This window comes from Varroa destructor, unplaced genomic scaffold (genome assembly GCF_002443255.2).
Source record: "Varroa destructor unplaced genomic scaffold, Vdes_3.0 BEIS01000003.1, whole genome shotgun sequence".
Classification (NCBI taxonomy): domain Eukaryota; kingdom Metazoa; phylum Arthropoda; class Arachnida; order Mesostigmata; family Varroidae; genus Varroa; species Varroa destructor.
Window position 1 is genome coordinate 29,866,713 of NW_019211456.1, and position 19,917 is coordinate 29,886,629.

Below are 19,917 nucleotides of genomic sequence, written 5' to 3' on the forward strand. Positions count from 1 at the left end.
GCGTGTTCAGAAAAGTAAAGTGCACCTTGTATTTATTGGACTCGGCTAAGAGAGATTCTCGTTGTTTTATGGCTTCGCTCAGCTGCTGTTTTATCTGATCGTTTTCCTCACGAGCCTCCGCTAATCGGATCGCCGCCTCAGCGGAATTGAATGGGTCCGATTCAAAGACGTCTTTTACTGGCGACATATCTTTCTTTGATGACTCTTTCTGTCTATACTTCATGATCTCAGTATGGGCTGCAAATGCAACAAAAAACAGTGGTAAATATTTTGCTGTATATGTTCATCAATACGTCGTCCGAACAAACCAGATTGGCACTTTCTTAACAATGCCATTAAATGTATTTATGTACCGATACCTATACGAGTTTTAGTGACTGGTATCACTAAATTTTAAGGGTGTTTACGATAATAGTGCCGAGTAATTGCCCGAGCATGGATAAAAACTATAAATACTTAGAATCAATACAGACTTGCAAGCGTGTATTTAGGTGACTCCTATCTTTAACTGTGTTAATTCAATTTACATATTCATAGTATTCGCAACAAGGGCTTGCTAGATGCACTAGTTGTTATTTCCATCATCTAAGATAATCGGGGCTAATATTTAAATATATGATCTATTCGATTTGCCTCTAACGATGGTATTTCTGTATAACACTTATCAGATACAGTCGGCGCGCTCTTCAAAGGCTCAGTGAATGATTTACCGATTGCCAACTGAGTTCGTATTGCCTTAAGTTCTTCCTCTAACTCAATGGAGTTTTGCATTCTTTGATCCTTTTCCAGAACCGAGCGCCGAAGTAGTTCTTCTAAATTTCGTTTTTCAGCGCACAAACGGTCGTTTTCTTCTGCCACTGATTTGAGCATATCGATTTCCTGAAGAAAATTATAATATTACCTTAGTTTTCGAGATATTTTTCATTCGAGACACGATAATAATAAATCTTTTGGAATTAGGCACATGCAAATAAATCAGTTATGATAATAAGTACCTGTTTCGAGCTAAAATATTTTCTATAATATTGGCCAATAATATAATTGTCATATAACAGATGTGAAACGAAGAAGTCAGACACCATAGTAAGTCTGGGACAACTAGGACGCAGATTAATCAACTTTCCAACCTACCGCAAGTGCATTCTGTTCACGAGCGGTCGCAAGATCTGCCTGTCTCTCAGCGGCATGCCGTCGTTGTCTAAGATCCTCCAGCTCCACCTCGAGCGCGATACGATGCTCCACTAATTCGTCGCACTCTCTGATAGATAATTGTGAAAAGCAACAAACAGTAATGTATGAAAGATTATACATATACACATATATTGTCTACTAAAGACTACCTTGATAGAAGCTAACTTCTTCATAAGGTAGAACGAATTTTCTTACATACTGCATAGTACCACAGTATTTGAGCTCATTTTATTGCACTGAATAATATTCAATATTACTACAGTATCTGATGAGTGACAATCTAAAAGCAGAGATACTTTCCTTTTACACGGTATGTTTATGTGCGTAGACATTTCGTTGCACACATTTGAACAAAATATATAGTATACAATATTACGGTTCAAACCGTTAAACACTCTCAAACCTTTCTACTAGAATTTTTAGAATCTGGATATCAATTTACCCCGTGAATCGATCTTCTACTGTTTGCAGTGAACACGACAAATTGATAAGAATATGACATTTTCGGAATCCTATTAACGTTCAGTGTACTTCCTTGAACTTTAATTTTCAGACCCTTATAAACAAGTTACATTTATCTTTAAGCGCTTCTATGATAGGTATTAGGCTCCCCACGTTGTCATTCTAAAAATGTAGATGATACAATAGTACGTTCTATTGAATTTTCCCCATTAATATCACTCACATTGATTTGTGATTAAGTTGGTCGAGAAGTTGCTGGCCGAGTAAGCCGGCTCTTTCCAAATACGACTCGAGATCGACAATTCGATGTTGTAGATGTTGGATTTGTCCAAACTGCTCAATATTATCCAGCTGTTGGCTGTCCGCTGTTGTTGCCATTTCGTATTCTCTACGACCCAACGGCTGCTGCTATAATAAGAAGCGGATCACCGCAAAGTTAGTCTTGTCAGATAGCACTGCTTGATGGCGTTAATATTTTTTTGCATTTTAACAGGCCAAACAACCCCATCATATATATGGATTAAATACAGTTTTACTAGTACTGTTCAGCTACAGCAATCGGTCAGTAAAGAATACAAATTTAACCAGCAAAAATTTATCGCTACGAGCAAAATGTTGCTTAGTTATATTCCAATTTACTTGACTGGACAATAAAGGTAGCCATAAAGTACATGTCCAGTTTCGATGCACGCTAACCATAAGATGAAATAAATTTTTTATTATTATTTTTTGGCGATTTATTACCATCTTCTCATAAAGATTTTAACACTGCTGATAAGACTGTAGTAATAATAATAACAATATATAACGATAACATGAAGAAATAAGCAACAAACAATAAACACCGAAAATGTTCTTGTTGTATTGATCGTTTACCTTCACTTTGATTTGATTATTACTGGAACTGATTATTTCTTTGCTAATTTATCAGTAGTTAACAACAATAAGCGTAACTGATGAGCTCGTATTTATTTATCTCACCTATTAGACTCAAATTCGAACAAATACAAATTCCAAAGTTCGTACGATATCTCCGTCACCAATGGCCATCTGCTGATTTTGTTTTGACAAAAACCTCGGCAGCACGTCGAATGCACGTTTTCGTCACGGCTATTTTAGATGGATAGGAAAGTTCTTTACGTTATTCAGTTTGTGTTGTTTGTTCGAGTGCCGGTTACGCATAGCACATTGGCGGTTCAACGATCAGCTGAAAATGTGCGATGGATGCATTTTCGATTATATTTTTCTCAGCGGGCGATGGACATAAAGGAAAGCTTCGGTCAATCCCAAATATTTCTACTTTACATAATCAGCCAAGAGAAAATGCTTAACACATACGTTATTTATTTGGTTACATTAATTAAGCCGATAACAATAATACTTTTCTATAGTTCGAGCTAGTTACCTCTCAGTGGATCTCTTACATACATACACTCTGTATTGATTGATCAGTCTCTTATGTACTAGATACTGATTGTCCAAAATTTGTTGCGTTTCTGAAGCTTTAATAATAAATAAATATAATAATAAATAATTATTATAATTTTATAATATAAATTTTCTCTAAATAATATTTCTATACTCAGATGCTATAGCTTGTGTTCAAATCTTACTATCGAGGTCCACTTACAGCTATATCTCGTGTTTACAAACGAGTAACATTAGAGAGCTTCGGTTATATTTACTTGGCTTTTAAAATGTAGACATGTTAGTAGAGGGTCGGTTCTTAAGTTAAGTTTAATATTCAAGTATAGCGAAAAGTTCTACTAATAATATGGGATCCTTGCACGAAGCGTAGACACTATAAAATATGTCATTTGAATTATTTTTACTAAGCTTCACTTCTCATTTATAAGTATATATCGCTAGCTAAATGTATATTAAAAACAAAGCAAAGTTTAACTTTGTAAATGTAATATTTTAAGTAACTTGTTATACAGGTACGCCCCTTATCTAAACGATAAGAACGCAGAGATATACTATGTTTTATATCCATAGCAAAGTGCATAAAGAAATGTCGTTGAAACGCGCCTAGCATGCATCTTCTGATCTACTTTCTCTCGAATGTTCAATTCCGTGCCGATTATCATTAACTTGGCCTACTCACCAGAGTCTGATTAAGCGGCATGGCATTCTAAAACTACCACAGTTTGTTTGTATCGTCGTAGAATTAAAACTAGCCATCGCATCACATTTCAATTTTCAATTAGCTGGCGCCGGAAGAATCTGAAGTGGACTCATCAGCGCCGTACGAATTATCTTTGCCCAAAATGTGCGTCTCTTCTCAAGAACAGTACAATGTTGCTAACAAATACCCTACGGTAACGTCAATGATCAAGCGTGTATAATCGATGTGAGTTCTCATGTTGTAGCATTAGTGATATATGAAAACTTACATGGAATTGCAAAAAAAATTGATAACAAAAAAATATTGTTTATCTAACCATAACATCTATTTACGTTTCCCTTTTATGTATCGCTCACACGGTGAAAAAGTTGAATTAGCACAAAAAATGGTGTAGGACCGTCGTAGACTTGTCTGTCCTTCATCGATAGGCAATTTGTCCTATATGCTTGATTGCGACACCTGTGTATTCAGTTGTTAAAAGAGTCGTTTGCAGTTGCGTTTCTAAGAGCTATGAAAGAGGACTAAGGACCCTGCCCGCTTTATCGAAAGCTCAATTCTATCTTGATATAAGACAGAACTGAGCTTTTAAAATCCCATTGATTCCTAAGCGACTGCCCCGCCTGGGCTCTGTATGCGTCAATCATTACCTCTCGAAGGGTAGTCGTTATAGCTGAATAATGTGAAATACTCTGTGAACAGGATTAAAGAAAAATGTGTCTTGAGGTACCGACAGCCACGGTTTTTCTGCTGGAACATTTTGGAATCATCAAGTATTCCTCAAGAGCTACGAACATGTTACCAAAGTAAATAATGATCATCTATCAAACTCTAGGTATTATCTTGAACTATGACAACGTCTTATATTTTCATCTATGAAACAGTAAATCGCGCAAGTTTTTAGCCAATAATAGCTAAATATGAAAACAGTTTTAGAGATGAAGTGCTATTGAACAGACCGTAATTTAAGTTTTTATCTCAAATGTATCAAGCTAGCGCAGCATTGGCTGACAGGAGAAAGCCCTATATATTATCAATATTTATATATACTATATATACATATAGTAACATGTCGGTAAGCATGTTTGAGTATGAAAGATTTTTATATCACTAAGGGTTCGTTCAATGTGCGGGTAGTAGGGTAGGAGAAAAAATACGATAACTACGAAAATAGGTTGTTATGTAAAATATTTCCAGAACGTTTAGCTAGTAACCCTAAACTTTAAAAACAGTATAGTTTATGTGCACATACTTCACCATATGACGTTCATATGGTGAAGTATGTGCACATAAACTACCACACATAAACACCACCTGAAGCAATTTCACGTTAGCTTTTTCACTTTGGAAGACAAAAAAGCGACGCAAAGGTTTCACGAAGATTAGCGTTGCCAAATCAGGGCCGTACGATCCAAAGAGATTTACTAAAAAAATAATGTACCGGATTTGCTGAATATAGAAAAATGTTGTGTAAGACTTCTCCTATTGATCTCGCAACATTGTCACTTAGCGCTAGATTCCTTAAACCTCCAAGGTAGTAGTCTCTCGGATGCGGTAACTTTTTACACCAAAATACAGCTCAAATCAATAGTAAAACGGAATAAAATAATACCAAAGATTTACGATGTAATTCTAATTAGTATGTCGCTGTAATTCAAACAGGTTTGGTTATTAAAATCTGAAGAGGGCCTAAAACTGGGTCCCGTTCGACCCCAATGAGAGCATATTGAAGCGAAGCCACATTGCCTCTCACGTTGAAAAACAGTTAAAAATAAATGAAGTCCGTGCGTGAAACTTAATGCAATGATTTCAACTGGGAATGATGCAACATGATGAAGTTACTTGTGTATTTCGCCACTCATGCTATAGTTTACATTTGGTTGAATATACTATCAATCGAACCGGATGAATTATATCAAAGATACCGCACGGCCAGATGCTTCTATAAGCGCCAACTATTGATACTTGAAACAAAAGGCCAGAAATCTTTTTTTTTTTTGTTTTTTTTGTGGAAATTTACACGAAGTTAGCCACCATATTAGGCTGTGTTATCAATGACACTCTCATCGTTGTACTACACACACAATCACTCTAGTACGTTCGTGATTTACACGTTATAGATTGCGTAACCAGGTATCTGTATGTTTATGCCGGGGCATTCTGTACGTTTGCGTGGGTGCAAAATCTACTAATCCGGCTAGTTATATCAACGGGCAAAATGAATCTGCCTCTCAATTCATAATTAACCACAACAATAAGAGAATTCTATGAATAGCAAGCAAGGACTTGCAAAATGGAACGAATCGAAGTGAAAATTAATACATTTATTTTCAGCTAGCAGAAGGAGTCTTGAAGAACGAACGTTGTATTGTATTGCGTTGTATACTGTGTTGACAGACGCAATTTCCAGGCTGGCTCGACTTTACTTGTAAATAAGGATACTTTTCTGTTAAAGTAGATTATACAATTAAGTTGTAAGTTAGTGCAGAATAGATTATCTGATATATATCGTTTTGCGTGTTATTTGTAATATTATATTCTGACAATATGGTCGCTAAATGCAAAGTTCCTTTCATAACTTTTTTCAGAAATAACTGTTGTGTATGCTTGACATTACGCTGTGCTGATTCGAATATCTTTATGACTTTACCGGTCTTTCATTGATCGGCTTTTGGTTTCATTTCGAGATGAAAACAAATTTGCCTACTTTGAATTTTTTCTGGGAAGTTTCGCTTTGGGCCTTTTCGGATTATTCTTGAAGCATCCACCTACGCTACTGCGTCTTTTCACCATTGATTATCACACCAGCTGCTTGCACTATGTAACCTTCAGTTACAAATCTGCTAAAATATGTGCATGTCCTCAGGATCCTTCCCGTTTGGACAAGTCTGGAAACTGGATTTCTCAATAAATGTCCTAAACTCGGAACCGATAAACGTAATTTGAGTCGGTCGTTTTTCAGGGTAATCAAACCTGGAAAATACTTCCGGAAGACACCTGGTGGCTTCAATTACGATGATTATCTGACTGGAAACACTTCTTATATATTATAGATATTATATATATTATTATATATATATTATAGATATTAATCTTTAATCAACCAATCGGTTAATGGGCGCCACATAATCTAGGTGGACTTTCTTCTACTAGCCAAAGACTTTGGTAAATATATCTGCTTCATAAGCCATCAACTGCGAATAATATGAAAACGATAGTTTGTTTACGTTCTAGTGTGAGTAGATAATTTTAAATTAAAGAATATATTCGCTATAATTTTATTCAATGTTTTCATTCTTACTATTACTATTATATATTCTGACATGCCTTATTGTATGGGTCGGCCATGCAGACGTACGTTCTAGATGAACCGCCATTTTAAATAGAGAAATACGACTTCTTTTTCGAGATGTTCAGGCCAAAGCGTCGCATGCCGCCTGATCATGTTCACCAAAGCCACCTTAAAATTGGTGTCGTCAGCAAGAACTCGTAGCATAGGTTGTATGTGCATACCTCACGGTCCACTATACAAATACGTATTTTCTAGCGACCATATAAGATTATCGTTAATATTCAGACTCTCCATATATATTTTATTTATAAATCATATACCGAAGTATTATTTAGCTTACTATCGTTATTATCACAAAATACAATAAAAAATGGGTATAATAGGAATGCTTATAGTTTGCTTAGAGAATGCTTGTACAATCTACGTGTTCCAATAAATAGTGATCCAGAACACGTTGCATTCAGTGAAAAATCTTTGTTGATGGATCTAAACACTGCATTCCCATTGTTCTTAAGTGCTCCCAAAGCCACGCTGAGATAACATCTCACCCACCACCATCATCAAAATAGAAAAGTACAAAATCGTTTTTAGTGTAACCTCCGCACTAAAAAATGGTTAATACGCCTCCTCCTAAAGCTACCTTAAATCTATTTGCTATGATCTGGAATGCGTTACACAATAAAGCTCGCCGTATTGTTGTTCGTATGTTGTCATTGCGTTGCGTGTAACTAATGTAGGCAATGTACCGTTTTGGTCACCGTATCACGCGTAGATGATACCAAAGTATACACCTTTGTAGCGGAGTAGTGTATCTCGGGAACGCTTAAAAATTTCCGCGTCCGAAAAGAATCTGATGAAAAACATGATTTTGAACGCACATGTCGACATTGCAGCCGTTAGGACTACAGACCTATTCGTTAGGCTGTCGTTAGGAGTGCGCCCGTCAAAAGCAAACAGTGTCAAGGTGAATGACGTCGCGTTTACCGCGAACATATTAGACCGCTGATTTCGTGGCTAATATATCCAACCATTCGTATCAAACAGAAAGTGTGAAGACCCAAGTAAAAATAACACTCATTGGAGTAGAAAGTAAAATGTCCTTATGAAGATGTGCTTTGAACAATCTTCAATCATTTTAGCCAAGCTCTAAAATGTTGTAAGATGTAAAATATAACGCGATGATGACGATCTAGATTCCGCCCTTCGATATGTGTTTCGGTGATGCTACCCTTTTCTTAGGTAAACGATGGATCGCGAGTGACAAAACATGAGCTGGTGGTTCATATAATTAAGCCAATGTAATCGAAGTTATTTTACATTTCTATTCTAGTTAATTGCTTAGCTTCAACAAACCTCTAAAAAATTATTAATTGAATATTTGTGAAATCGCTTCCCTAATACCTAGATTAATAAGGCCCCATCTAAGAGAGTGAATAATTATGTGCAGCACATTTTACCGTGATAATCATCATTATTTTTGTACAACTAAAAAAACGGAGGCAATCTCGGTTTGATAAAAACACAGGATGAGTCAAGGCCTGATCATTAATAATTCTTTGGTGCAGCTGACCCAGTATCAGAAAAGAGCTTTACGTCAAGCACACTTGCGTCAGAAGAATTTATTTGCTCAGCCATGCATCGAAACCTGATGAGAAATGCGTGCAGTAGTTGCCATGTGATCACGCCCTAGTCACTAGCCATCCAGTTACTTAGTGAAACCTTCGAAAAATTATTAAATAGACGTTTCCCCGATCATCCGGGCTGAACCTCAATCAGTTTAAATAAAAGGTTTCAGCTTTCTTCACTAGAAAACTGCAAGCCATGTATCGAATTTTATGCAAAGGTTTGCCGTTTTAGAAAGGCGTTCGTGCTCGTTATTTGTTTGAAATCACCTGGACTTCGATATATTTGCACAGCGCTATAACTTTCGAGGAACAAAAACTTCACCGCTGCGCATCGATCTTTGTTGTTTTAGATCGCTGAACTGATTTTCCTGGAGCAAACTCAGCCGGTTTTCGTTCACAAGGTTCTAGGTAAACTGAGGTAATTACCATCTAAATTTCTTGTACTAACGACGTGTAATGCAAAAATGATTTAATCTCAAGATCCAGCGGATTTGTTTGTAACAGTCGATTAATATGCTAAACACCATAGAAGTAGGTCTATAAATCTTGTTTCAGAACGTACCATTGATATCAGGAGGTGTCTATGTCATGTTTGTCATCACTCTGAAAGTAAACTGAAAATAAACTTTTCGATTCATTAAGCTGTTAGTTCTCTCCTTTTGCGAATGTAAGTGCTACACCCATTTAATTTTATCATACTATATCATAATACGCAAGATTGTTTCCTTGTAGGAAGAGTAAAACGAAGTACGTCATATTGGGAATCCATTTAGATAAAATCATCGTACTCAGACATATTTATGACAGCAAAAAGTGATCTCATGGGTACTACGCTATTACAGTCGTGATGCCGTGTGGAACTAGAGTCACCTTTAAATTACCTAGGTAAGTAGGTAATTACCAGTAACAGCTTATCGTCGAGTGACTAACAAAGAGCCTAAACTTAGCTGCCCAGCGTGTAAACAACATGCTGAATAATTCGTAATAAGACGTCTCAGTTGTAGCAGAACGTTCTATAACATCTGAATAAATTGAAGAAGCATTTGTAAGATCTGCCAAAAGTTTTCTTTTGTCGGTTTACGTTAGTTTAACTTTGACCGACATCTAATGAATCAGTCGTAATCGAATTTAACGAGAATGAGCTTAATAACATGAACACAACATACAGAGAGCCTACTCTTTGAAACAAAGCTAGGGCAGTACTGGACGAAACGACGAAAAGGCTGCCATACCATGTAGATCTCAGTCGTATTTATAGAATTTACAGCAGTGTAAAGTATTACACTGGCTAGAAAGTGCCCGTTGCAAAACCGGTTCTATGAAGAGAGGGCATGCAGTCTTTTTGGCTTCAACGATGATCCCTCTATTTCATTTAAGAGAATCTGTAATCAAAAGATACAATTTATCCACACCGATCGCTGCTAGATCATGCGTTGTCCCTTACTCAAGCCGATACTTGCTAACATAAAATCGCAACAAAACTGACATGGACGTGAATGAAATGAACGACATGAACACACGGTGGAGGCACAATGAGAACACCAATCATACCCACTGAGCACTTGACTTGTTTCGTGTTTGTCTTTACCTTACTACCAGCAGAGAGAGAAAGAGGATAGAAGAAATCAAGACGTGTATCTATGTTATCCTTACAGATATTTTCATTATAAACAGTTAACATCTATCACAATATAGCCATATGCGGTTTCCATATGCAAGTCGTCGACATAAACAATATTTTTTGATAATCTTTTGTCTAGGGAGACAGCATGTAGCTATATCGTAATAGAGTAGACAATATTAATTGCAATTTTTTGTTCACTTTTTTCATTGCGTTGCTTTGCCGGAAAACGTTAATTTTTCCGATCTCATCTTACCATTCGGCAGATTAATGTTGCGTTGAATCGAAGCTACCGAGGACATATATTATAGAGCAGTAGAGCAGAAAAAGGCTGTTTCAAAAAAGCACGACGACCTATGGATATTCGAATTCTGAACTTGGGTCTTTCGAATTTTACGTCCAGCACCGCCATTAGGCCTTCCATGAGACGACGGGCTCCCAACATGAAACGAAACGCATGTCTATGCCCGAATTCAAACCTCGACACCATGTATCTCTTATACTAGCAAGGAAGCACATAACTCCCTAAGCTATCATGAAAACTCACTCTCGACCTCCGTCCGATAGTCCGAGTGTGTCTGTTTTTTGTATTATGTGTACATGTATTATGTGCAGTATACTGCATGATAAAGAAAAATCGTAGGAAAACTATTCTACACTTACCAAGAAGTTTTTGAGAAAATTAGCTGTAGAATCTCGTAAGTATGCCAACGAATCAAGCGCTCGTATCAGGTGCAGCTATTTCACGTTCAAAAGTTAAGATCTACTTTATCAGGGATCTATAAATAGTCTTCGATATAAAAATCAAGCATTTGGTTGTTGCCTGACCATTGCTGATTCTGGAAGAGATCCGCCACCTCGATCTAAGTAGGCTAAAATCAATTGGTAACTTTAAATTACTAGTGGCCAACGCACTAACCAGATTCCACCCTGCTGGGTGCAGTCGGAAACCATAATGCGTTACACGGCTATCTAAGGTAAACAAAACAAGCTCGAATTACTAAGTGTAAGAAAATATTATTCGGACATGTGATAAATAAAATTGTTGAAATAATCCGCATTGTTACCATACAGGCTAAAGCTGCGGATTGTTAAACTACAGTCTAAACGGAGTCACCAATAAAACATTATCGAAATAGTAAGTTTATTATCAACAACAACAAAAACAATCGCGATCTGCGCTAGCTATTGTCAGTTGCTCCACTGCGACTATTACTGTACAATCTTGTAAACATCTAATTTTCAAAAAATGAGCAGTTCTTTAAATGCAACAATGTAACCGAGAAAATTTCGCTAAAATTCATTCATAGACGCAACTAAATTCGTAAGTAAGACCGCTAATGCTAACGATTAATTTTCGATTTGTCTTTCCGCTATTGGCGTTTCTATTTTAATTTATAGTAACAAACGGGTTGACAAAACTCGTCCTTTTGTCGCATTTCGTTTATTATCCTGGAAAAAATTTAATCTTCTCGCGACGAACAACTCGCCATGCCGTTTAACCGAGGGGACAAAAATACGTCAAAACCGGGAATAAATGTCAAGTGGAAGTCAAACGAACCGAGGAGATAATCATGCTTCGATGGATGTTCTATGGTGAGTACTATTTTATATCACGATAAAGTAAATCATCAACAGTTCCGACTTTTAGCATTATTATTACTATTAGACCTAGAAGGAAATCAATTTTTTTTTGGTTTACAACGTTGACAGCATCCTGGTGTCGGTGCGATGGCCCGATGCTGTATACCAGCAACGGTTCCCATCGAAATTTATTTCGAGTAGCTCGCGTCTCATTTAATCTTGCTTCCGGTAACTAGGTTGCCACGCCCTACGAGATTTATAGGATTTCGTCATTTCATTATTCCTCCTGAACGCTGGTTAGACACAAATGCCTTTAACACAGTTGTAAATGTTGGCTGATGAGGACGTTACGTCCTGAATATGGGCTGAATTCACAAATCGAATCTTGGGGTGGTCTTATTTGCTGTCAGTTGCTGGGGTTATTCGGGAGTTGTTCTCAAATGTGGTACATTCAGGTCTCTTTAATTTCCACTTGTTAAGAAATTACGAAATATCTGTTTTTAACTCAGCTGAAATATGAGATTTATAGAAACACGTACGCGTAAACGTGTTTCAAAGTAACAGCAAACATTTATTTATTATATTTAACACAAGGCCAACGGCGTCCCATTTTATTGACTAGATCAAGCGCACTATGTCCCTCCAATCAAAATAGCAGATGCTAACTGGATACGTTCCACTGTATATGTTCCATATATCAATTTGTGGTGAGTCTTTGTAAATTTGGCTGGGCCACAGTCAGAACTGTAGAATTGCCGCACTCATTTACAGGTTCTCGCAATGGTATTACGACTATACTGATTGTCAACAGCTCTAAGGCGACAGGGCGTTCATAGCGAGGTCACGAACCAATTCCTTTAACGGGACAGTTCTTTTACTATTAGTTTCCCCTGTACGTTGGATATCCAGTGTTATAAGTTTAGTAGAACTAGCTCTGGCGAATAACTGCCCTTGCAATAGGCTACCTTGATTTGGCCTTTGCATACGTTGAATTTGCTCTTTTATGTGCTCTCACGTTAGCTGCTCAGTAGAAAATATCTTCAGCACCAATTTTAGCTGTGTATTTTCCATTTGCGCCTAATAGTAGAGGGATGGCCGAGAGATGCATATTTATTTCATAGAGTGCCAACGCAATTTGGTTGGCGAGGGTTTTTGCCTTGATTTTCTCTTCACAGCTACCAGCCAAGGGAGAGCTTCTCGTCAAAAACAGGGATACGACGTCCCTCGCCTTTGTTTCGTCCGCAACGAAGCATTTTAGCGTTGCTTACTTATCGCACCGCTTAATATAATGCATTTCGCGACACGTCATTGTTTGGGCCCATTAATTACAATAGAATAACGTACGTGAATATAAAGGTAAAATCCGGGTAAATGCTTTTGGCTTGTTGATAAACTCTATAGCTGAACATGCACGGGCCAGTGTGTCTGATCCAGTTTAGAAAATAGGATTTCCTTGAAGTAATTTCATCATATCTGCTCCCAAAATAAATATAGCCAGGTAGTCGTAGAAAAAGGTCTGTACGTGGGAAATAGAATATCGAAATTTCTTGTCTCTAAGTTGATATCCAATAATTAATTTACCTGTCACCAACCTGTGGGCTTAGTTTTTCGATTCCGTAAATTCGTTTAGCTCTTCTGCATAATTCTTACATACTTTTTATGGATGTAGGTTAATAACTTTGTATGTAAAACCGCGCATAATTGGAATCAATTGAACCCGAACTTCAAAAATGGTTCAGCTATAACCTTTAAAGACACGTTGAATAGGCCTCCTTCACATTAATGGGTAGCAAAATGTTACTTACTAGCGGTGCTAAAACAAAGATAACCGCACCCAAAAGAAAAGGTTTTTTTTTTAAATCAGCCAGAGTACCAGACCTAGTCTGTCCTACCAAGGATGAGCGCAAAATGTACAAGATAAAAAGCTGACTCTCAAAAAACTGACAGAATGGTAATTATCATGTGAACTGGAAGTCGTAGCACCAGAATGTTGATCGTATGTGAAGTAGGGACGAAAACTTCATAGCGGCCCCATCAAATACAACAATACGGTTCGTTTTTCTCTACTCACAGAAATTTCCCTGCCTCGTTTGCCCTTTACAGTAAGATTCTATCGAGTAGGTCAGAAGAGCATACGGACAAAATGGAGATCTCGTTCCATCTTTATATAATCTATCTGAATGATGATCTGTAGATAATGAAGGTACCTCTTCGGGAGCTCTTGTGTAATATACGACAAAACTTAAAGGCTTCATATAGACTTTAGAAAATTAAATTAGGTGATTAAATTAATTCAAGCTTGAATCGCACTAGTCGCATCTACTTAGACCTGAGAGAGGACAAGTTTCAAAACTATACAGATGAGAACCACTGTCGTTCAGCTATATTTTTCTATAGTTTTTACAAGACTTCTTTTTTGTTGTATGGATAAAGAATTAACAAAATAGCAAGGTGTGTGACAGAATGGATAGATTTCACAGCCTATGTTTAAGCCTTGACCTATTGATATAATCAGGAGCAAACATTTTGTAAAATATAACATATTTTGCTTGGTTAGCAATTTCTATCGATAGAATCGATCCTTGATTCATACCTTATTTCTGTCTCCATATGCATCACTTCAGAACGTTGCAAAATTCAAGCATAACGACCGTGTCTGATACCAGTATTTCAAGTTGCGAGCTCTACCCTCTCCGTGCCTTATAATGCAATAATCGCTCGTCACTCGGCGGTTTTGATGAACCATAGGTCCTGTTGAAGACAGCGAACTCAATCAAAGCACCAGCCAGCAGCCAGTTGTCATTTGCGCACGTGAACTTATTGTAATTGTCCGCAACTTTCTTCTTAAGTACGTAAACTTAAAAAGACATTTGATTGTATAATTTCTTTTTTAGTTCTTAGAGCGTATAGACGACAGCGGAGAAATCGTCTACATATTTTGAATCTATTGCAACGGATTCATCATATCTGAAACACAACATACACACTATCATTGATGTTTATGTTTAGTTATGTATCATTTCCCGAAAGCCACATTTACAAGGCAAGACGCCGTTTAGAAAACCATACAAAAGATATAACTTGCAAGTACAAAGCGTGCGTCTACCTCGGGTCTTAATCAAATATATAAACTCAAATTAATTAAGAAAAAGTAATTGCACTTATTTTCAGTTTTACTTTGCTTCTTTGAGTTGCTGAAAAAATGTTAGCTCCATAGAAAAATGAGAAATGTTAAATTCTAAACATAACTGGTGTTCATTCAATTAATGACATGTCGATTATTTATTCTTATCTTTTAGCTAAAAAAACATAACTCGAAACTTCTTAATGGATGTATCGTTAAAACTTTTTTAATTGAATAACTGCCATAATGATCCGACGTATTTAGCATGATGCTGATCAAATTAGCTGCATTACTCTGTTGGAATGATTGAAAATTCGGACGAATCTGACTGTGGCCGGAGAGAACGTAAACAGGATACAGCAAGCATTTTGGAGTTGTGATGGGAGATTGACTTGTTTTCATTCGATTTGTGGCGCAGTAATATCAAACACTGTTGTGGTGATCAAACGCCGAGAACAATGGCGGACCGGCTGACACAGCTGCAGGACTCCGTGAATTTGGTACGTATTCACTGACGGTTGAAGTTATATATTATTGCGTAAACACATTAAGTAAGTCTACTGTGTAAGTCTTAACTTGGCTGGATAAGGAAACTGCTCTATCCGAAAATTTTCAAGAATCATTCGTTCATTGTAAAGGTAGCCGAATGGCGGGGCAACCGGTGACAGGCGAAGCATTTGTTTATCCGCCAGAATGGGGAAAGGTAACAAACTTTTATATATATATGTTATATATAGATATATATAACTTCTGTATCTTATATATATATTACATTTGTAGACACCTTCGTTGATTTCGAGCTGTCGTCAATCGATGGTTTTATTAATTTATTTTTTAAATTAAATTTCTTAAAATAGGTGCCAGTGTCTTGACGGTAGCGAAATTGCATAGTTGACTAGGTCTAAGTAAATTTCAAGTACAGAAGCAAATGCTCAATATGTTAATGTTGATAAAAACACTTCACTATCATAGTGTTGTGTAACGAATTAGAGAAATTTCAATACTTCATCACTTCTCTGCACGCATGGTCTCGAACAGGTCAGCAAACATATTTAAGTATTTCTAAATATAAGAACTTCATCTAAGTAAACAAACATACGATGTTGTCTCAATTCGAAAAGCAAAAAACCGTCGGACTCGAAAAATCTGACTGCGTTAGGCCTAAACGGTTAATTAGAACTAATCGATATTTAACTCAAGGACTGACAATACAGTTGCTATTGATCTGTTACCCAGGCGTTCGTTATCTGAAAATCTAATACAATGGAAAGCAACTAACGTGGTGCGTTTTTTTAATAGCAAGCGGAGAACTTCTGCAATAGCATTGGTGTCCTGCAGCAGCTAGCTCAGCCCTCGCCGTTCCCGGAACTTGAAAAAAGTTCTAAAATTGCTCCACAACCTCAAGAGGGTACGGATGGTGAAGCATGCGTCAATATTCTGTTTTTTATTCATTTCTGAAACGTACATTTCTTTAAGAAATGTATATATTTAGCTGTAAATATCTCTATTCGTAAATGGTCACTTACGCTGTTTTTTTTTTTAGTTTCTTTTTGTTGCAGAAACTTTAAGCAATTTTTTTTTGCTTTTGTTTGGTACTTAACTAACGAAATCCAGGAGTTTGCTATCAGTACTACGATGTCATACGGAGTGCATTTTTTTATGAATTTGGCCAGAATTTGTTGATCTTTCTGTTCTGTGAAAAGGAAAATCAGATACTTGCGAAATATTATTGGTACCAAAAAAAGCTTGTTCTTTCTAAAACAAAATAGCGAACTCATCAATAATATGCCAGTGGCTACTAATGCTTTCTGTAACGCTTTTAAATCAGTTTAAAACTTCATTGCCGCGCATGAAACAGCAAGTGGAAAGGTTGCATCTGTATCTAAAAGTTCTTTGGCTCACGATAAAGTTCTCACTTTAGAGAAAAATACAGTTAATTAATAAGCGTGTTTGTCTAAGAAAGGAGTGAAAAGTCCGTATAATGGTCTATGGTTGAAAGATTTCACAACTGAAATTTTGGACATTTCCAATGACTCTGCTTTCCTGAGTCAATTAAGGAAAAAATTCGCAACACTGGACAGCTGGTAATCTGGGCCTTAACGAGGCACTTTATTAATAAAGGTTAAAGCAATTTCCGGAGTTACGGAGGGTTTGCTGACAGAGCAAACCCGGACGGATGAAAAAGATATGATTAAGACAGACTTTGTAATATAGTAGGATTTATTAGCAAATATTACACTCTCAAGATGATAACCAGAACTGTTAAATTGTAGTAAATAGCGAAGACCAAAGAGGTTGAAATATTAGGAAAGCGATGGTGCTGGAGGAAATTCTAACTGTTTCAGTGATGTTGAATGAATTTCAGATATGTTAGGCTCAAAAAACGATAGGTACTTCATGTGAAGTCATTGGGCTTTTCCGATCGATTTGTGAATTTGATCGATATTGATTCCGTACTTTCAGACTATGCTGCTTTGTTTGCAACGATGATTGCTCGCACAGCAAAAGACATGGACGTGCTTATCGACTCCCTCCCAAGCGAAGAGGCCGCACCCGAATTACAAGTACGTAGCGCATCCCGAAAAAGTGTTTGGGCAACAATCACTATTATATGCCTAAGTTATTACTATATTACTTCTTTTTGTTGCTTCTATAATACCGTACATTTTGTTTGAGAATATCTGTAAAGGCTAGCATAATTCATGGTTGTCTAAATTATTTTTATCCATGTTAGTAAAGTCCAAACTAAACAATGAAATAATCAAATAAGATAATGCAAAGTACAATGTTGCTAGTCCTTTATGAGTAAATCGGCAATTAAATAATATCAGCTCCTTCAAAAACTTGTCTTTTTTAGATGAGAATATTTTTATAAATGCACACGTGTATATTCTCTGCAATTCTTCAGCAATTTCAAAAATAATTTTAGATAGACAAATCGTCGAATACTGCGTGCCAAATGGCCAATTATTAACGCATAATACAATCCGGTATTGTGCACTTAACATCATACGGTACACCTAACTTTCTATTATTTCAAACTAATTTTCATACTAATAGAAGTTTCAATAGTTTTTAGGCAAAATGGTCCTCGCCATCAACAAGCGATTATTATTAAAGGCAGCGCACAATAACATTCTACGACATTTTTTTAATAAACACATTTCTCACTTCCATTTTATAGGCGAACAACCTTGAACGGTTGGAAGTGGAAAATGCGGACGCGGCCCTTCGCTTGAAGGAAGTGGTGGCCCGTGGTGAGGGACTCCTCCGTCAGGTGCAGGGCGCGCTGTCTGAAATCGCCGGCCAACAGCTGAGTGCTAGACAGCCGCCTCCATTGCCAAATCGGGAACCTCCTAGAGGAGATCATCAATGATAATGAAATGACGATGACGAACGATAAATGCTCGGCACGTTTAATGTACATAAAATCCAGTTCCTTTACCCTGTGTATTTTGTGATCCTTTATGACCTTTTGGGATGGTTGCGGTGTAAAAAGCGCGAACAACTTAACGTGATTAGAAGTACGCCGCCGGACAGCTTCCGACGAGGTCTCTACAATGCCAAACCAATCTCGTAAAAAATAACCAAAGAATATATAGTGGAGTATTTGGGACCTGTGACAAAGGTAATCGAAATTAGAGATAGTCGACTTTCCCGAATAAATGGCTGATGTAATTTGTTGCAGGAGATAAAAGCGAATTGGTAGAATTGTACTTGTATTGTTTCGCACATAATAATGATTGGTGAATACCGAGTTGTTTGGCATACCTTTGGGAACTAACACCCACGATTGTGCGTCATATCTAACTGGTTAACCTTTAATATGCCGTGACAATAAAAAGTATTGATTTGTTTACAACAGTGGGTTGTCCCATCTATACACTAAAATAGTTTGAACTGTGTGTTTCAAGGCAAGTCTAAATTTTTGATATATTTTAGACCAACTCTAATATCCACGCCAGAACTCTTCAGACATGTGTGCCCGTTAGTGCCATGTTTGTGCCATAAGAATGACAGAAGTGACCTTTTAAGTCATTCAATTAAGCTATCCGCGTAGAAATCGCAATATTGAACGCGTGTAACATAAATAATCAGATGACTGCTAACTTGTTCAATTAGCATATTCGGCTGCTTGAAATGGAAATTTTTAAAGAAGTTACTTCATAATCAATGAAGTAAATCGATACAATGTAAAATAGAACATCCCTAGCATGACCTTTCAGCTATTTCGTGCGGTTTGTCCTGCGCTTTGTTTTAAGGTAAATGGTACCTAAATAGCGACTAGGTATATCTCACATACGTAAGAGATTTGCACGTACCTCCTGAAGATATTTAGGCGGAAAAATAGCCATATTCATAATGATAAATAGCTAGATGTTTATACGAATAGTAGTATCATCCGCCGGGTTCAGTCGACGACGGATTTTTCGTTTCTGCCTGTTCCTAATCAAACGTGCAACACTATTTTTCGCAAAATAATATATATATATATATATATATATATCGCTATTGTTTGTTCAAGTTTGCAAGTAGATTATATATTATAATTCTAATGGCATTTATTCTAATAATAATAATAATAATATATTTGCTACTTTACGTGCAGCTTTCGTTTTGTACACGCCCATAAATGCAATTCTGGCCTTTCAAAAAGTATCATTAGATAACATCGTTAACTTATATTCGCATAGTAATGCTTTCTGCGAGCAATTACTTATGTATTCGCATTGACCTGAAAGGTTACGGAGGATTTACTTAAGTGCAGTTTTTTCTGAAGTTATAGCGGAATATTTTACAAGTCAAGCATTCTTTTCAAGGACATATTGAGTATAGAATCCGATAGGTGGGTGGTATCGTGTTGTTGTTATGTCATATGGGTTCTCGATAGAA

The 19,917-nt window shown here is 36.8% G+C and overlaps 2 protein-coding genes across 9 annotated transcripts in view; one reads left to right on the plus strand and one right to left on the minus strand.

Moving 5' to 3' along the window:
- Window positions 1-14,632, minus strand: part of LOC111248352 (uncharacterized) — an 18,532-nt gene extending 3,900 nt beyond the window's left edge. The window contains exons 1-5 of one of the 5 annotated variants that reach the window (XM_086985863.1): window positions 14,494-14,632; window positions 1,877-2,061; window positions 1,132-1,258; window positions 711-879; window positions 26-237 (exon numbers count right to left, since the gene is read on the minus strand). In XM_086985863.1, coding sequence (XP_086841989.1) covers window positions 26-237; window positions 711-879; window positions 1,132-1,258; window positions 1,877-2,031 — 663 coding nt within the window. In that variant the 5' untranslated portion in view covers window positions 2,032-2,061; window positions 14,494-14,632. Of the gene's footprint in view, window positions 1-25; window positions 238-710; window positions 880-1,131; window positions 1,259-1,876; window positions 2,062-2,529; window positions 2,861-14,493 lie in introns of those variants that run through there. The other 4 variants (XM_086985861.1, XM_022800544.2, XM_086985862.1 and 1 more) reach the window with 4 other exon arrangements.
- Window positions 14,607-18,888, plus strand: MED21 (mediator complex subunit 21). 4 transcript variants are annotated; one of them, XM_022800551.2, is made up of 6 exons: window positions 14,607-14,748; window positions 15,289-15,524; window positions 15,663-15,727; window positions 16,324-16,432; window positions 17,488-17,588; window positions 18,209-18,888. In XM_022800551.2, the coding sequence occupies exons 3-6, from the start codon at window positions 15,671-15,673 to the stop codon at window positions 18,398-18,400; spliced, it is 459 nt and encodes a 152-aa protein (XP_022656286.1). In that variant the 5' UTR covers window positions 14,607-14,748; window positions 15,289-15,524; window positions 15,663-15,670; the 3' UTR covers window positions 18,401-18,888. The 4 variants fall into 4 exon arrangements, with proteins under 4 accessions (XP_022656286.1, XP_086841993.1, XP_022656287.1 ...); XM_086985867.1 differs by having other exon boundaries at window positions 17,488-17,553; window positions 18,252-18,888; XM_022800552.2 differs by lacking the exon at window positions 15,663-15,727.
- Window positions 18,889-19,917: the final 1,029 nt, after the last annotated feature.

What these genes read in the sequence shown, in the direction of transcription:
- MED21 (XM_022800551.2), top strand. Translation starts at nt 15,671, where the DNA reads ATGGCGGGGCAACCGGTGACAGGCGAAGCATTTGTTTATCCGCCAGAA. An exon ending in ATCCGCCAGAATGGGGAAAG is followed by an intron (nt 15,728 to 16,323) that starts GTAACAAACTTT and finishes TTTTTTTAATAG; the next exon opens with CAAGCGGAGAACTTCTGCAA. An exon ending in TGCTCCACAACCTCAAGAGG is followed by an intron (nt 16,433 to 17,487) that starts GTACGGATGGTG and finishes CCGTACTTTCAG; the next exon opens with ACTATGCTGCTTTGTTTGCA.